This window comes from Cebus imitator, unplaced genomic scaffold (genome assembly GCF_001604975.1).
Source record: "Cebus imitator isolate Cc_AM_T3 unplaced genomic scaffold, Cebus_imitator-1.0 Scaffold281, whole genome shotgun sequence".
Classification (NCBI taxonomy): Eukaryota; Metazoa; Chordata; class Mammalia; order Primates; family Cebidae; genus Cebus; species Cebus imitator.
In genome coordinates this window covers 469,958-487,829 of record NW_016107596.1, presented here as the reverse complement: position 1 = coordinate 487,829, position 17,872 = coordinate 469,958, and the positions used below count along the sequence as shown (strand labels likewise).

Below are 17,872 nucleotides of genomic sequence, written 5' to 3'. Positions count from 1 at the left end.
AGTTTTGCTCATCTCCCATTTTTCAGTAAACTCAAGCTCAGAAATGCTGTCAGACATTCAAGATCACACGGCCAGTGACGGGGGGAAGATGGGGATGCAGAGGAGGTGGACATGCCGCCTGTCGTCCCTTAACTCCAGAGGTAGTCTGAGCACACAGAGGCTTCTGGCCACGTGTCTGCCAGAGGGAGCATCCTCACAAGCTCTCCGCATGCTGCAGCGTATACAAGTGCGCTGCTGTGACCTTCTTTCTACACTGAGAAAGCTGAGATCAGTTTCCTCAGGGCCGTTTAATAAAGTCCTGCCGGTCGCCTCAAACATCCCATCCCTCCAAGGGCGTAAGACTTTAGGTCTTTCCCACCTCCCACGTGACTATGTGACATTTGACGGGTAACTACATCTCATCTGTAAAATGGGTCTTGCGGGATCGTCCTTGCGTCCGTACAATCCCGCAGAAACCAGCAAAGAGCACACGCCACCCTCCGCACACGCGTTCCCCGACAGGAGCAGAGGAGGCGCACACAAATACCCGCAACCAGGACGTGCGCAGGCGCACTCCGCCAAGTCCCGACGGGCGCTCTGTGGCTGCGCACTCGGCTGGCTTTGCGGCCGCACTGCTTGACGGCAGCGGTATCCGCCCCAAAGGCCAGCGTTGCCGGGGTAACAGTGAGCGCATGGGGCCAAGAAAGGTAAGGTCCCTGGGCGAGGAACGTGCGGCCCCGGCCAAATTTGGGTTTCGCTGCGAAAGGAAATCTAGCTCTTCCGAAAGCCTTGCAGGGCGAGAGCGGAAAGGGCCCAGGGACTGTGCTGGAGTCGCACAGCCGGCGGGGACGGAGAGCCAGGCTTCCTAGCACGCACGGTCACTGACTTCACGCCTTCCTTGTGCGCCTGCAGCCCTTGGTTCTTCTTGGAAACGCCGACGCCTTGTCCGGGGCTGGTGGGGCTGGGGCGCCAAGAGGCTGCTGACAGTGCCCGAGAGGACCCTCAGTCTCTGGTGGAGTTGGGTCGCGGGTGGGGGGAGCCAGGGTAAGAAGCAAAGGGGTAAGTTAAGACAGTTAGGAATTCGTGCGTCCCATAACGCTTTTTGGCGTGTGCGCAGTTTATTTGTATTAATAGTTGCAGCTGTCGCCTGGTAAGCACTTTCCACGTGGCAGGCCCTGAACGAGACACCTTCTGCAAAATTATGCATTTAATCCTCACAACAACTTTCAAAGGCTTATTATCTGTTTATATGGCTTATTCTCGGGTTCCAACTTGAAAGCTCCCCGGAGGCAGGATTGTTTGCTTTGTCCCTTTCATCCTTGCCTTCCTGAGCCCAGGAGGTGCGCAGCTGGCGCTCCAAACGTGTTCTGGTTGGGAGAAGGTGAGATTTGCTGGGTGGGAGGTTTTTAAACCAGGTTTGTTTGGCACCCAGTCCAGGAAAGTTGGAAATTAAATGGAGCCACCTCCCCCTTTTTGTTTGTTTCTAGTAGACATTTACCAGCACCTAAGAGGTGTTAGCTTGTGTGCTTAAGGGAAGAATTAAGAAACAGGCGTTGCTTTTAACAGAAAGTAAGAATACTTCATGCAGCTCCGGAGTCAGGTGTGCGTAGGTTGGGGAAAGGAGAAATAACAATTCCTCAGGGGTGCGCTCAGACCTTCTGAGTCACTTTCCCCATCTATAAATGGAAATAAAAATAGTCTTTACCTCAGGGGGCTATTGGGATTAAGTGAATTTGAATAGACCATGCTTTCACCAGTGGTTGGCTACATGCTAAAATCACCTGGGTTCACCCAGGAAATTCTGATGTAATTGATTGCAGGTCAGGCCCGGGCATGAGGAGTTAAGGGTAGCTAAGCTTGAGGACCACTCTGTGTGATGTACCACTCCGTGGTTTACTTTTCTTAACCTACTTTTTTCAGTCATCATTCTCTACTTAAGAACCTCCGTGTAACTCCAATTCCAAACCAGCCTTTGCATACCGAACCTCTTGACGACTTACCCGGTATTTCCTGTACGTTTTTGTGCACCTCAGGCACCGCTCTTCTTGCCTGTGGAATGAAGATAGTACAGTCAGCTGTCCGTATCAGGTTCCGAATCTGTGGATTCAACCAGTCTTGCATCAAAAATATTTGGAAAAATAAATTTTGAAAACACATACACAAAAATAACAGTTATTTACCTAGCATTTACATTGTATTAGGTATTATAAGTAATCTAATCTAGAGATGACTTAGGAGGATGGGTGTATGTTATATGCAAATACTACAACATTTTATTTAAGGGACTTGAGCTGTGGATTTTGGTAGAAGGTGAGTCCTGGAACCAATCCTGTGGATACCAAGGGATGACTATAGTACCCACATGTGCAGCACATGACACAGTGCCTGGCATCTTGTACCTACCTGTGACAGTTTCCTCTTCTTATTTTACTCACATCCCACCTCTTAACAGCATGCTGTTTTCCTGTCATGGCACTAAGGAACCATTTCTTGAATGTCCATTGCAGACATGGGGAATGCAGTGTTTTCTCCTCTGCTTTGCCTTTCAAGTTCAGCACAAGAGGACTCTTCTGTGAGACTAGAGATCATCTGATTTGTCCTCTTGAATCTTTCCCCCTTGGAAAGTGAGCTCTACCTTCCCAGAGAGTTTCTTTCTATCTTCTCTAGAAGCCTCATGCTGGTATCTGTGAAGCTATTCTTGCAAGACATGGCCTGGGGGGATGTCTTTACTTCTGAATGTTTAAAAATAGCTTTATTGAGATACCATGTAATTCCATAAAATTCACCCTTCTGAAGTGTACAAGTCAGTGGTCTTAGTATTTGCAGAGTTATGTAACCATCATCATCACTGCAGTGTAATTTTAAAACGTTTTCATCATCCTTCAAAATAAACCCCATGTCTGTTAGCAGTCACTCCCCATTTCCCACTTCTCACCGTCTCTGGCAACCTGTAAACTGTCTCTATAGATTTGTCTATTCCGGACACTTCATATTAATTGTCTCATCTGGTCTTTTGTGTCTGGCTTTTAGCATAATGCTTTCAAGTGTTGTTGAATGTATCAGAGCTTCATTCCTTTTTTATGGCCAAATAATATTTGATTATATGGATGGACCACATTTTGTTGATCTGGTCAACTATTGATGGACATTTGGATGGTTTCTACTTTGGGGCTATTATGAATAATAGTGTTGTGAACATTCACATAGAAATTTTTCCATGAACATATATTTTCAGTTCACTTAGGTCTGTACCTAGGAGTGGAGTTGCTGGGTCATGTATGTGTTTACAGTTTGAGGAACCACCAGACTCCTCCAGTCCCGTTCAATTTGAAGATGAAACTGGGCTTAGAGAAAGTGGGTTGTGCAAGGTCATAGAATAATAGTGGTGGCTTTGTATGTGTGGAAGGCCTCCTGTGAGCCCAATTCCTGAGGTGTGTGTAGCCACATGAGCAAGAGTGACACAAGAACTTGGATAATGGGGAGTGTTTTGTGGCAGGGACCCTTCCATCCCACACACTTGGGTTGGAGTACAGAATTCTTTCCATCAAGTGTCACAGCTAAGTCTGGTCTTTTTTAGGTGTGACAGTAGTCTGAAAGGGAAAAACGCTGAACAAATGAGGCAAACTAAAATACAACTCTTTATTTGTTGAGAGAATTTATTAGAGCTTCTTGAAGTTGGCCATTAAATCTTTTTTCATTTTTTAAAATCTAAGTGTAATATATACAAGTCAGATGCGGAGCAGAGGTTATTATAAAAGTGAAAAATCTCATAGAAGTCCAAACCATTCCTGGAAATCTTTCAAAAAGTGCCTTACTGGAGACCAACATCCTGCCCCCAAAAAGCAGTGTTTATTTTCAGTTTTAGAATAAATTATTGTATCTCCAGTTGAGTACTAAATGTGATGGTTGGCTTGGGCTGAGGCATAAGTCAGCAAGCAAGGTAAAGTCTAGTCAAAATATGCTCCTAAGAAAATTTCTTAGGTTTTCTGTGAACATGTAGTAGATACAGTTTTGTTATAAACACTATACAGCAAGATGCATGCATAAATATAAAATGTACGAAATAATGCTCAGTATGTAATTCCTTCAAAGAACCTTATTTAGAAATTAATCTAGCATGTTGCTGCTTGGAACACTGGCAATTCTAGGAAGGTTCCAACTTCCCAATTCTTGTTTTTCATGGTCATCTTTGTAATTGATTTATCAGTTCCTCTAACTTTTCTTTAGTCTATGTTTCTCTGTGTCCTCATATAATTCCGCAACTTCTTCCTTGAGATGTTGGATAAAGATATCATTACACCTTGATTTCATTTCTCAGTGGTCATGGCACTCTTAAAGCCACTCACCTTTCCCTCCCTCAGCTTTGGCCACCTTCTTGACTATTTCAGGCTTGATGGCATCCCTTGTCAGTGGGTTGCAAGTACTAGAGTGCAGGAGCCACCTAAGTAAACAGTGTTATTTTTTCCCTTGTGAGGGCTTGGAGTCGTGTATGTTAAACATGTGTATGATTTGGCTGCACTAGATCTTCAAGCACCAGGTAAGCTCTCAGTTGAAATCAAGTCTAGACCTAGTACTAAGGGAGCAGCAGATTCAAGTCTCCCGTCTGAATCCAGGAAAGCTGCTCCTTGAGTAGAATGTCTTGTACCATTTACATTTTTTCCCTTGTAAATGGTTAAGTTTTCCTAGTTAAGTACATCTCTGTATCTGTGTCACACAATATGCTCACATTTACTTCCCTCCTTTAGACATTACTGGATCGTGCCTGTTCCATTAGCTCCCACCTGCTTTCTGTGTTTCCATGTATGTTACATACTTGTTTTGCCTTCTTGGGTCCTATGTATAGCCGCAGAGGGATAGGTACTGGCTTTGGCTTCCTTTTCTGCCTCGTAGTACTGGGTGCACAGTGGGTAGTTCCATTATTGCTCAGTAACCCTCCACCGCCTGACTTTGAGAAAATAGTCATGAGACAAAAGTAGACAGACCCTGCCTGTGCTTTCGGCAGAACCCAGGGAGAGGGTGTGGGCTTGGTAGTTCAGCAGACCTGCGTCATCTGATGCCACCACATTTGGGATCCTTTACAAATCTCTAGCCTGAATCTGTTTCCTATTTGTAAAATGGTGTTGCTACTGCCCACCCTGTAATACTAATTATAGCTGATACATGCATAGTAATCATAGTGTGTCAGGTACTGTTCTAAGCACTTTATGGATCTTAACTATAAAATAGAGTCTGTTCTTATACTGATTTTTGCAGATGAGGAAACTAAAGCACAGAGAGAGTCAGTGACTTTTGTCCAAAATCACACTGCTAGGAAGTGGTAAAGTTGATTCCAATGCTGGTAGTCTGGCTTTAGAGTCCCTGCTTGAAGCCAGTAGCATTTGCTGGCATGTAATAGATCCTTAAATGATAACTGCTGCTGTCATTGTTATGATTTATTAATATACTTTAAAAATTGGGAGCTGATTGACCCAGTGTTTAGTATATATTTTAAGATATTCTTGGAAAGTGAAGTGCTCATGAGATTTAATTTGTTGAGGACAGGGTTTCAGTTTTGTCTTTGTATCCCCAGCACCGGTGATTATTAGGAATTCCTGGTAGTAAATGTCTATGTTGGGTAAGTGAAATGGAAGCAATCCTGGTAGACAGAAATCCGGTTGTGCTTGTTCTCAGGAGACCTAACCTTGCAGCTTCGGGCATGTCACTAGGTCTCAGTGTCATCAGGTAGAGTAGAAAGATTACCACTCATTTTCTGGGGGTTATTGTGGGGATTAACTGCAGTATTCTAGGTCAATGTGATTTGCATTGCTCACGCAAACTGTTCTTATTACTTTTAGTTTATTGCTTTACAAATATTTGATTTCTTCCCACAGACCACAAAGTTTCCTGAGCCTAAGTACAGATGTACTCATATTTTGGATCAAGGTAGCTATTGATTGTTTCTTTCTTTTTGTTGTCTACTCTTTAAAGAACGCCTCCTCTGAAAAATGGCAGAAGCAGTTTTCCATGCCCCAAAGAGGAAAAGAAGAGTATATGAGACTTATGAGTCTCCCTTGCCAATCCCTTTTGGTCAGGACCATGGTCCTCAGAAAGAATTCAAGATATTCCGTGCTGAAATGATTAACAATAATGTGATTGTGAGGAATGCAGAGGACATCGAGCAGCTCTATGGGAACGTAAGTGTGGGCGGCCTCGGTAGGGTTACTTTCAGACGACCCTGAGCAGGCAGTCCTTTCCTTCTCCCCATCCCTGCCATCCCCCCACACCAACCATGAACAATGTGTTTTCTTTCCTTGAAGTTTGGTCCAGTTGTAGGAAGAGTACAATTTGAATTGGTGCCCAAAAGCCATATGTTAGGGTAATAGAATGACGGATGGAGCATCCCTGCCCACAAACCTTTATTTCAGCCACGAAGTAGGGTCAATGGATTGACTTTTTTTTGTCTTTCAGTTGTAAAAGCAATGTATGTTTATTGAAGGAACAAAAAAAGTAATTTACAGAAATGTATGGGTAAAAGTGAAAATTCCCCACTCACTCCCATTCCATTCCCAGAGGTAGCCACAGTGTGGCATAGTGTCCCTGCTCAGGCACAGATCAGGTGGGGCTCTGGCATGGGGCTGTGGCATGGAGCTCCTTATCTGCTGCCTCCCGGTGGGGGACCTCTTCTCAGATGAGGACAGGCTCTAGTTTTTATTGTTTTCTGGCATTGATCAAGTTGAATGAAGAATGGTAGTTCTTTAAAAAAAGATTTTCCATAGTCTGTTCATTACTGTGGGCGTTTTTAAAAAGCAGCTTTATTGAGTTATAATTTACAACTATAAAGTTCTCCCATTCTAAGTATACAATTCAGTGATTGTCATAAATTTATGGAGTTGCACAACTCTCACCACAGTCCAGTTTTAGAACATTCCCATCACCACAGACTTCTCTTGTGCCCATCATACTTAATCCCTGCTCTCATTGTCAGCCCAAGGCAGCCACAGGTCAGTGTCTTGTCCCCATAAATGTGTCTTCTCTAGACATTTTTTAGAAGAGTGGGTGGCACTGAACATGGTGAGGCGGGAGTCTGAGTAGGCCAAGGGCAGCTCCTCAGGGAGGCCTTCATTCACAGTATGTAACATTAAGCAAGAGGCTTTATGAAGTGCTGAATGTGTAATTTATTCTTGTTTTTTTGTTGTTGGTGGTGGTGGGGTTGTTCTTGGTTGTTTTTTGAGACCAGGTCTTACCCTGTCACCCAGGCTAGATTGCAGTGGTGTGATCTCACTACAACCTCTGCCTCCCAGGTTCAAGTGACTCTTCCACCACAGCCTCTTGAGTAGCTGGGACTGCAGGTACATGACACCATGCCTGGCTAATTTTTGTATATTTTGGTAGAGACAGGGTTTCACCATGTTGGCTAGGCTGGTCTTGAACTCCTGACCTCAAGTGATCTGCCCACCTCAGCCTCCCAAAGTGCTGGGATTATAGGCATGAGCCACCGTGCCTGGCCTATTTATTCTGATTGTTAATCTAGATAGAGAAAGGGATATTTGTTTTTTTATTATTTAAATTTTCTATGTGTTTAAATATTTTATAATAAAAAGGGGAAAGATACATGTTGTTTTGGGAATCAGCAGGAATGAGAGGAATACTTCAGTCCTGGAGTACAAAAGAATCCAAGAGGTTTTTTTGCATCTGGTTCCTGAACCACAAGTGGAGAAGAAACTCTGCCTCTGCCTGCCCTCAGCTTAACAAACCTAGACTGAAAGCATTAGTTATGGGATAATTGAGGTGTGCTAAAAACTTACTAGTACTCTACAAACGATTAGAAAGGTATTATGCTGAGAACATCATTAGTCATCATTAGATAATCAGAGGGAAAATGTGAAGACCTGAAAAGTGGGGTGAACCTCTTGTTAACTCAGATGGATATAGTTGGCTCTCCATATCATGGGTTCCACTTCCATAGATTCACCCAACCTTGGATAGAAAATATTTGGGGAGAGGCCGGGCACAGTGGCTTAAGCCTGTAATCCCAGCACTTTGGGAGGCCGAGGTGGGCGGATGACGAGGTCAAGAGATCGAGACCATCGAGGCCAACATCGTGAAACCCCGTCTCTACTGAAAATATAAAAAAAATTAGCAGAGCATGGTGGCATGTACCTGTAGTCCTAGCTACCTGGCGGGCTGAGGGAGGAGAATTGCTTGAACCCGGGAGGTGCAGGTTGCAGTGAGCCGAGATTGCGCCACTGCACTGCAGCCTGGCGCCTGGCAACAGAGCGAGACTCTGTCTGAAAAAAAAAAAGAAAGGAAAATATTTGGGGAGAAAAATTGCATCTGTACGAAACGTGGATTTTATTTTCTTATGTTTTATTAAACATTATAGTATAACAACTATTTACCTAGCATTTGCATTGCATTAGGTATTATAAGCAGCCTAGAGATGATTTAAAGTATATGGGAGGACTTACATAGGCTATATATAAGTACTACACCATTTTATATTGGGGACTCCACCTTCTGCAGATTTTGGTATCCACCAGAGGTTCTGGAACCAGTCCCCCTTGTGGCTACTGAGGAGTTACTGTATATTCTACCCCAACTAAAAAACTGGTAACTAAACATAAGCTAACTTCGCTTTCTCTCTTCCTGAAAGGGTTATTTTGGAAAAGGTATTCTTTCAAGAAGCCGTCCAAGCTTCACAATTTCAGATCCTAAAGTGGTTGCTAAATGGAAAGGTAAAGTTGTTGCATCATTCAGTTCTTTTGACAAATTATCATTTTCCTTCATGTTTGATCTTATGCCTCAGGTTGTATAGTCAAATTCTAGAGAAGTAACATGTACACTGGCAATTTTACTACCAAAGTTAACACCTAGAATAATTCTAATCAAAGCAAAAGGGTTGTGATTGGGTGAAAATGTGTTTAATTTCTAGAATTATCAAGTGTTAATTGGGCTTTTTTGTTAAGTGTTTGCCTAGCAGAGTACTATGGTTGTGGCAGGTGCTGGTAGTTAAGTACCTGCTCACCTGTTGCACTATGCAAATTTTTAAAATTTTATTTCCAGAATTAGAATTTATAATAGTCATGACATGTATCTTAAAACATACTAATGTATGTAGTTCTTCCTTGCTAATTCTCTTTAATTTACAAATCTTTTAGTGTATTTCTCTAAGGAATTCTTACAGTAGTTACTTAAGAACCAACACCAGCATGTTAAAACATAATTAGAAAGGATTTTTTTTTAATGTATATAGAAAATACACAGATTAAAACTGCACTGAGATACCATTTCAACAATCACGCAAAAATCCAGAAGTCTGACAATATACCGCATTGGCGAGGACTTCAGAAACAGACTTTCTCTTGCATTGCTGGTGGTGTGCATGTGGTACGGCCCTTATGGAAGTGAATTTAGCGATGTTTAGCAAAATTATGTATGCATTTACTTTGTTTTCTTTTCCCCCTTTCCTCTCTCCCCTCAGTCCTTGGTAACCTTTATATGTTTTCTGTCTATTAATTTACCTTTTATAGATATTTCCTGTATATAAATACAATTATACAATATCTGCCCTTTTGTGTCTGTTGCTTTCACTTGGCATGTTTTTGAGGTTCATTCCTGCCATATAGCATATATCAGAACTTCATTCTGTTTTACAGTGGAATAGTATTCCATTATATGGACATAGTTCCTTTAGCTCATCTGCTGATGGATACTTAGGTTGTTTCTGCATTTTGGCTCTTCTGAATTATACTGGTGTGAACATTGGCATACATGTATCTGAGTCTGTCTTTAGTTGTTATGGATATAAACCCAGGAATGGAATTACAGGGTTATATGGTAATTGTCTGTGTAACATTTTAAGAAATAACCAAACTGTTTTCCACATTGGCTTCATCATTTTACATTCCCACCAGCAATGCACCAAAGGTTCCAATTTCTCCACATCCTTGCCAACACTTATTTAAAAAAATAATAACGCTGTGGCTCATGCCTGTAATCCCTGAGCCCAGTGGATCACGAGGTCAGCAGTTCAAGACCAGACTGTCCAATGTAGTGAAACCCCATCTCTACTAAAAATACAAAACAATTAACCGGGCATTGTGGCAGTTGCCTGTAATCCCAGCTACTCGGGACGCTGAGGCAAGGAGAATTGCTTGAACCTGGGAGGCAGAGGTGGCAGGAGCCGAGGTTGTGCCACTGCACTTGAGCCCGGGCAACGATGTGAGACTCCCTCTCGAAAAACTATATAATAATGGTAATAGTCATCCTAATGAGTATAAAATGGTAAAAATTTTTCATTTTAATTAAGTCCAGTTTATCTATTTTTGTCTGCTATTGCCCGTGCTGTTGGTATCTATTTAAGAAACCATTGCCAAGTCCAAGTCATGCAGATTTTCCCAGTGTTTTCTTTTAAGAGGTTTATAGTTTGAACTCTTAAGTTTAGGTCTTTGGTCCATTTTGAGTTAATTTTTGTATACTGTGTAAAGTAAGGGTCCAGCTTTATTGTTTTGCCTGTGGATATCCAGTTGTCCCAGTATATGCATTTACTTCTGATCCAGCAATCCCACTTCTAGGAATTTATCTTAACAGTACACTGACAAAATATGAAAAGAAATAGCACAGGGCTGTTCATGCAACACTGTAATATCCAAAGACTGGGAACAACCTATATGTTCATCAGGAGAGGACCAGAGGAATAAACCACGTTTATATGATTAATCCATATAATGAAAGACTGCAGAGCTGAGACAGGAATGGGGGATCACTAGGATATGCTGGTAAGCGAAGACAGCACAATGTAAAGGAAAGTACATGCTGTGCTGTGGTTTATCTAAAAAGATGGAAATATAAAATACATGTTTTATTTTTTGAGACAGAGTCTCACTCATTCTATCATTGAGGCTGGAGTACAGTAGTACAATCTGCAATTTCAGCTCACTGCATCCTCTGCCTCCTGGGTTCAAGCGATTCTCTTGCCTCGGCCTCCTGAGTGAGTAGCTGGGATTACACGTGTGCACCACCACGCCTGGCTAATTTTTGTGTTTTTAGTAGAGACAGGGTTTCACCATGTTGACCAGGCTGGTCTCGAACTCCTGATGTCAAGTGATCTGCCCGCCTTGGCCTCCCAAAATACTAGGATTACAGGGACAAGCCACTATGCCCAACCAATTTTTTAAAATGGAAGGGTAACCCATAATTTTTAAAAATCCCAGTAGGGGCTGGGCGCGGTGGCTCAAGCCTGTAATCCCAGCACTTTGGGAGGCCGAGTCGGGTAGATCACAAGGTCAAGAGATTGAGACCATCCTGATCAACATGGTGAAACCCCGTCTCTACTAAAAATACAAAAAGTTAGCTGGGCATGGTGGCGCGTGCCTGTAATCCCAGCTAGTCAGGAGGCTGAGGCAGGAGAATTGCCTGAACCCAGGAGGCGGAGGTTGCGGTGAGCCGAGATCGCACCATTGCACTCCAGCCTGGGTAACATGAGTGAAACTCCGTCTCAAAAAAAAAAAAAAATCCCAGTAGGAAGGGATGAAACAGGATGAAGAGAGAGGTAAGACTTTATAGATTTGACTTTGAAACCATATAAATGTGTTACATAGTTGTAAAACAAGTTTGGCTGGGTGTGGTGGCTCACACCTGTAATCCCAGCACTTTGGGAGGTCAAGACGGGTGGATCACCTGAGGTCAGGAGTTCAACCAACATGGCAAAACCCTGTCTCTACTAAAAATACAATAGCCAGGTTTGGTGGAGGGTACCTGTAATCCCAGCTACTCGGGAGGTTGAGGCATAGAAAGCATGTTTTTGCCATTGTTGACTGGACAGTATTGTATTAACTTTCTAGGTGTATGATTTTGTGAATCTTCAAATTCTCAGTCTTTCCTAGATTTTTAGTGTTTGTTCCCCTTATGGGAAATTTGCCTGAAACTAATAGAACTTCTTTGTTCCAGATGTGAAGACAAACATGCCTATCATCACATCAAAGAGGTAAGTCATAATGAACTTTGGCTTCTGTAAAAATTATGGTTTAAGTCAGATAGTTTTAGGTAGCCTTGTCCCGTGGAGCAGTCCAGTCCACATCTTTTTTTCTTTTCTTTTCTTTTTTTTTAGTAGATGTATCCTTGAAAGTTATGTCTGAATTTAATGTGGATCAAATCATTTTTAAAATGCCTTACGTGAGTTTGTTTAAATACTATTTTGCCAGTTGAATTCTTTCCAAATTATGAATACTATCCTGTAAAAGCTATGTTATTAAGTCCTCATATGCCTGGGCCTAGATTTTGAGCCAGCCTTCTGCCTGGTGGGCACAGATGGTCCTGTCCCGCTTCCTCAAGCTACATTGTAGAGTCAGAGAAAGAGGCTTTCACAGAGCCCCTTCCTCATTTACTCCTAGACATTCCTGGAACGTTTCTCCCTAACTCCCCAAACACACATGTGCGGCCTGGCTGATTCCTGCATGTCCTCAGTCCTGCTCATGTCTCCTGGGTTTCTCTCCTTACCACCGTCCCCTCCTCTGGTCCCCACAGTTCGCTTTGGCGTGCAGCACTCTCTTCATCTGTCATACGTGGGTTCAGATTGTCAAGAGACTGTTGGTTCTTGAAGAGCAGGGACCAGGCCCTTCTCCTCTCTGCACCTCCATACTTTGTGGTCCCTTGGTACAATTGTTGACTGTCGCCATCCATCCCCAACCTTCTTGTCCCTGTGGTACAGTACAAGTCTCAGCTCTTCCATGAAACCTTATAAAACTCCTCAAGTCCCCAGTGATTTTGTTCATCTTGCTTCTAGCACGTATAGGCAAAATCCAGCAGCTCCTTTTGGGTTACATGCCTGGCAACCCCATGGCCAGCGGGGTGACAAGGAGGTGGTGGCACCAGGGAGATCTCAATAGCAGTTCTGGCTATAATCTCAGGCTGGGATCAGGAGTGGGATTCTGGTGTTTGGGAGGGACCTGCTAAGAAGCTGGCAGAGCCCCCAGCCTTGAAGGAGCTACAGTACAGACAGGTTGCCACAACAGAACCTAGGGGTCAGAAATAGTGGGAGTTCACCTGTCACAACTGCATTCTAGCCAGGCTAGCCGTAACGTAACGTGACGTGAGGTCAAGCCAGCTTGCCATGTAGAGGTTCTGCACAGGGAGACAGCAACCTCCCTGAAGAACATCCCTTTGTAAGCACTACAGTATCCCCATCCAAGAAGTTTCATTGACCCTTGTATTCATTTCCTAGGGCTGCTGTAACAAAGCACCACAGACTTAATGGCTTAAAACAACAAATTTATTCTCATGGTTTTGGACACCAGAATTCCAAACTCAAGGTGTCAGCAAGCTACAGTCCCTTGGAAGGCTCTGGGGGGGGCATCCTTCCTTGACTGCCTTCACTTCTGCCAGCTCCTGGCACCCCTTGGCATTCCTTGGCTTGCAGATTCATCGCCCTAATCGCTGCCTTCATGGTCACGTGGCATTCTCCCTTGTGTGTGTCTGTGTGTCTTTGCCCAAATTTTCCTCTCAGGGTATGGGTACATGTGATATTTTGCCTCTTTTAAGGACACCAGTCACTATGTCCTTTCATTAAATTGATTTCATCTGCAAAGACCCTGTTTCCAGATAAAGTCATATTCGCAGGGACTGGGGCACATAGTCTGGGAGGTGTATGTTGTCCTACTATTCTTAACTCAAGGCCCCACAGTTACAGAGTTGCACTAAGAAGTGAAAATGGTAACATGAACTATTCACCAATAGGCGGGCCTCGCATGAACTCAGTCTGCATTCAGCATTCTCTCTTACATCCTCAACACTCTTGATATACCTTATTGTGGTATCATCTTAGCTGATTTTTCCTTTAACTGTAGTCTAACTGCCACATTCTCATTTTCTAATCCCTTAGCCATACTTTGATCACTTTCATAGACTTCATGAATCCTGCTTCTTTTTTGCAAGATTTAAATGTTCAATTTGCCATCGATTCGCATTGAATTTACATTACTACAACAAAGGACAAAGTGACTTAGACTCGACGCATAGTGACAGTGCAGGAATGTTGCTTGAATAATGTATGCTTGGGATTAATTTTTTATAAGAAATTTTCAGATTATAACTCATTTCCCTGTGTGAACCTAAGGATGTTTAAAGATGTTATCAGCAAGCTACATATGCTCCCCAACCAAAACCAACACTTGATTTATTACTTGTTGATAACACTTGGAATCACAATCTAAATTTTGTTAAATATAAGACAAATTGATTCATGTTCATATTTTTAGATTAATTTTTCAACTTAAATACTTGTCATAATTGTTGTATTTTTTGTAGAAACAGAGCCTCGCTTTGTTGCCCAGGCTGGTCTTGTGCTCCTGGGCTCAAGTGATCCTGCCACCTCAGCCTCCCAAAGCACCAGGATTACAGGTGTGAGCCACTGCACCTGGCCATAATTGTTTCTTTACTGGTGCCTCTGAAATTCTGATTTCTATTTCAAGTGGATTCACTCAAATTGACCTTTTTCCAACAATAGTTTTCCTTGGGTGAAGAACACCTTCTGCATAACCCTTTCTGAAGGTAAGTGTAAGGACCCTTCTGTGATGCCTTTGGGGAATTGACACAGGTAGGGGTATGTCCCTGAAGGACCACCCCTGATGGTCGTGCTGGTCCCCCCACCCCGTTGTGGTCCTTTATTCCGCCGGAGTTTACTATGTGAACTCTGCATTAGGTAGGTGCTGGGGACCCAAGAGCGAGGAAAAGACCTAGTCCCCTTTCTTGAGGGATTTACAGTCTAGTGAAAGAGGAAGAGAAGTGAATAGTTGTGCTGTTCTGTAGTAGGCGTTGTAGAGATACCATCACCATCAGAGCCAACAAATGCTGACTACTTCAGCAGTGCCAGTCCCAGTCCCAGTCTCTGAGCTTGCCTGCATTACCTCATTTCATCTTCTCAAGAAACCTTCAAGGGTAGATATTAGAGATGTTTCCGTTTTATAAATGGGGACCTGGGTGAGGATTCAGTAGCTTGCCCAAGATTATATGGGCTCAGCGCTAGAGCCTGGGAGGCATTGATTTGGGTGTGCGTGCCAGCACTCCCTGAGCACCTTTCCAGGGCTAGGTATTCTGCCAGTGTTGGACCTGTGTGTCATCTCAGGTCCTCACGTCACTCCCATGAGGTGGGTCCCATTCTCCATCTTCAACAAGTGGAAGAACTGAACACAGGGAAGTGAAGCTCCTTGCTCAGGGTCAGTACGTGGACTTAGGCACTGTGACCCCAGAACCTGTGTGCACTAATCACTCTAAACCACTCTGCTGTGCACTTCCAGTGATAAATGGACATTCATCAGTACGATAGGGAACAGTACCCTGTGTAAATAGGAGAGATGTGTGTTCAAGGGTGCAGGAGCATGAGAAGCCATGGTGTGTTTGGATGGGCATGTCCTGTGTCCTTGAGGTCCTGGATGATGCTACTTTCCCCAGTCCTGTCACTGCTTCCAGTCGTGGCTGCTGCCTGGTCCCTCTACCATGCTCCCCCTTTTGCTTTCTGCTTTTTACTTCTCATTTCTCTTCCTGCAACTCCTCCAGCTCTGGGATTGATGGCAGCAGGACTTGGCTTTTTAAGGTGTTGCCAGCCAGCGAGAGGACGTCTTCAGCTCTGACCCATATATCATTGTCTTAGTCATTTGTATGTGTGGCTCTTTTCGTCATGTCTGACTTGGAAGCTTTCTTCTTTGTGCTCTTGGAGCCTCAGTCTCCTTTGACCTTTATAGTGATCCTCTGAGATCCTGAAAAGGGAACCCTGGTGTGGCCTGGTTCTGATGTATAGCAGAAGAGCACAGAGGTAGAGATGCTAAGTGGCTTGGCTTAGAGCCACACAGAAGAGCCAACTCCAGGACCTAGACCTCCTGAGGCAGCATTCGTTCCCACACTGCTGCCTCTGCTCTCACAGAACAGCGAATTAAGACATTTCCATTTATTAACATCATCTTTTTAAATATACTTATTAAATATACATCTTTTTAAATATTGAGTCTGATTTATTTTCCAAGCCACTTCTAAAAACTCTACAATGATTAGTAGCAAATACAGTATTGATTGAACACTTCTTATGGGCTATGCACTTTACATGTTTTATTTAATTTTTGCTGCAACCCCTGGAGGTAGGTGCAGTTATCCCTGGTTTGTAGATGATTGCTGAGCCTTAGAGAGGTGGAGTCATGTAGCGAATATGAGAACATGTTGGAGCAAGGACTGGAACCCACATCTGGTTTGACTGCTCTGCTGCAAAGAGCAGAGCAGTGCCCTCTGTGTGCTCCCTCCCTTCCAGGTCTTCTGGTCAAAGGAGGAACTGTCGAACCTTTAATTCAGTGGTTCTTTCACATGTTTTGAGTCAAGGAATTTGGCAAAGGCTGTGGGTCCCTTCCCCAGAAAAATATACATGGTCACAAAAATTTGTGTTCAAATAAAGAAAGTTTATAGACCCTGTAGTGCTAATACTTTTGTTGATATGAAGAGGTAAGATTCTTTTTAGATCTCTCACATGAAAGTTCTTTTGAATATAAGCATGGGTGGCCACGTTCCAGGTAAGACACCCTGCTGGTTTGGGCGCAGCTATGTTCTTTTTCCTAATTTTAAAAGTAATGCATAGCAAGACGCCTTTGAGGTGGTAGTACTAATCTCTACATTTTATAGGTGGGAAAATTAAAGCACAGAGAAGTAATTTGCATTGCCACACAGTTATAAGTAACAGGGCTGGACAGAAAATGTGCAGTCCCAAAGTCACAGCACCGTACTGTCCCTCGGGTGTTAGGGTAGCCTTACCAGATGTTAATCTTTAGGATACAATTCCCAGTATACAGGGAGGCATCCCTGATGTTCATCCTCATGTGGAGTGAACAGGGTGTGGACAGCTTTGGGATTCTCAGGAATCAGGATTAAGCAACGACTAGTCTCTTTTTAGGTATAGCAGAAGCCAGTGTCCTTGTTGAATTGTGTGAGATACAGCAGTTCACAAACTATGACATATTGTCTTTTTTTTTTTTTTAAACGTTTCACAAATTTGTGTGTCATCCTTGCACAGGGGCCATGCTAATCTTCTCTGTATTGTTCCAATTTTAGTATACGTGCTGCCGAATCGAGCACTATTCAGTTTTCATCTATTCAGGTAAAAGAAGGTGAAAAGTAAAATTACATCTACCTTCTCACAAGCCGTGTGTTGTCTGGGATGCCTTTCAGACTGATCACTGTAGGTAGAGGCAAAAAGCACTTGAGTTTCACAATGTCTTTGACCTTCTGATCTTCAGATTTCCAGCATCTGGTAGTTCTCACATCACATGAACACATCCCAGCAGCCTAGGCATAAATGTTTTGCCCTGTTGTTTTCCCTATAATTTTTTGTAACTTGGGAAGTGTTTAGTAACTTGGATGTTAGCTTCAAGTTTTAGAAACTTAACGTGAATTTTCTCATTAAAATCTACTCTGAAAAGTAGTGTGGGGAAAAGGGCCATTTCTGTTAGAATATTTGAATTTTTTACATTAGCCAAATCATTTCTCTCACCCTGTGAAGAGGTTAGTAGGCACTGTGATGAATAGTTATTGAAATTCTCATTTTGCTTTCCAATACTAAACAAAAGCTCTTTGTATTATGAATGGCATATCTATCTGGAAACATTATGAGATTCAAAATTGAAAATAGTACAAAAAAAGCTGGACTCGGTGGCTCACGCCTGTAATCCCAGCACTTTGGGAGGCCGAGGCAAGCAGATCACTTGAGGTCAGGAGTTTGAGACTAGCCTGGCCAACATGGTAAAACCCTGACTCTACCAAACATACAAAAAATTAGCTGGGTGTGGTGACACGAGCCTGTAATTCCAGCTATTTGGGAGGCTGAGGCAAGAGAATCGCTTGAATCTGTGAGGTGGAGGTTGCAGTGAGCCAAAATCATAGC

At 43.1% G+C, this 17,872-nt stretch overlaps 1 protein-coding gene and 1 non-coding gene across 4 annotated transcripts in view; one reads left to right on the top strand and one right to left on the bottom strand.

Moving 5' to 3' along the window:
* The first annotated feature begins 580 nt into the window (after positions 1 to 580).
* The window catches only part of TSEN2 (tRNA splicing endonuclease subunit 2), a 56,620-nt gene continuing 39,328 nt past the window's right edge, over positions 581 to 17,872 (top strand). Inside the window, exons 1-4 of one of the 3 annotated variants that reach the window (XM_017501441.2) lie at positions 581 to 686; positions 5,947 to 6,152; positions 8,612 to 8,693; positions 11,908 to 11,944. In XM_017501441.2, the coding sequence (XP_017356930.1) occupies positions 5,964 to 6,152; positions 8,612 to 8,693; positions 11,908 to 11,944 (308 nt within the window). In that variant the 5' untranslated portion in view covers positions 581 to 686; positions 5,947 to 5,963. The other 2 variants (XM_037728826.1, XM_017501442.2) reach the window with 2 other exon arrangements.
* Positions 16,961 to 17,067, bottom strand: LOC119467361. Its single transcript, XR_005195906.1, has one exon. It is a non-coding gene; the product is annotated as a U6 spliceosomal RNA (small nuclear RNA).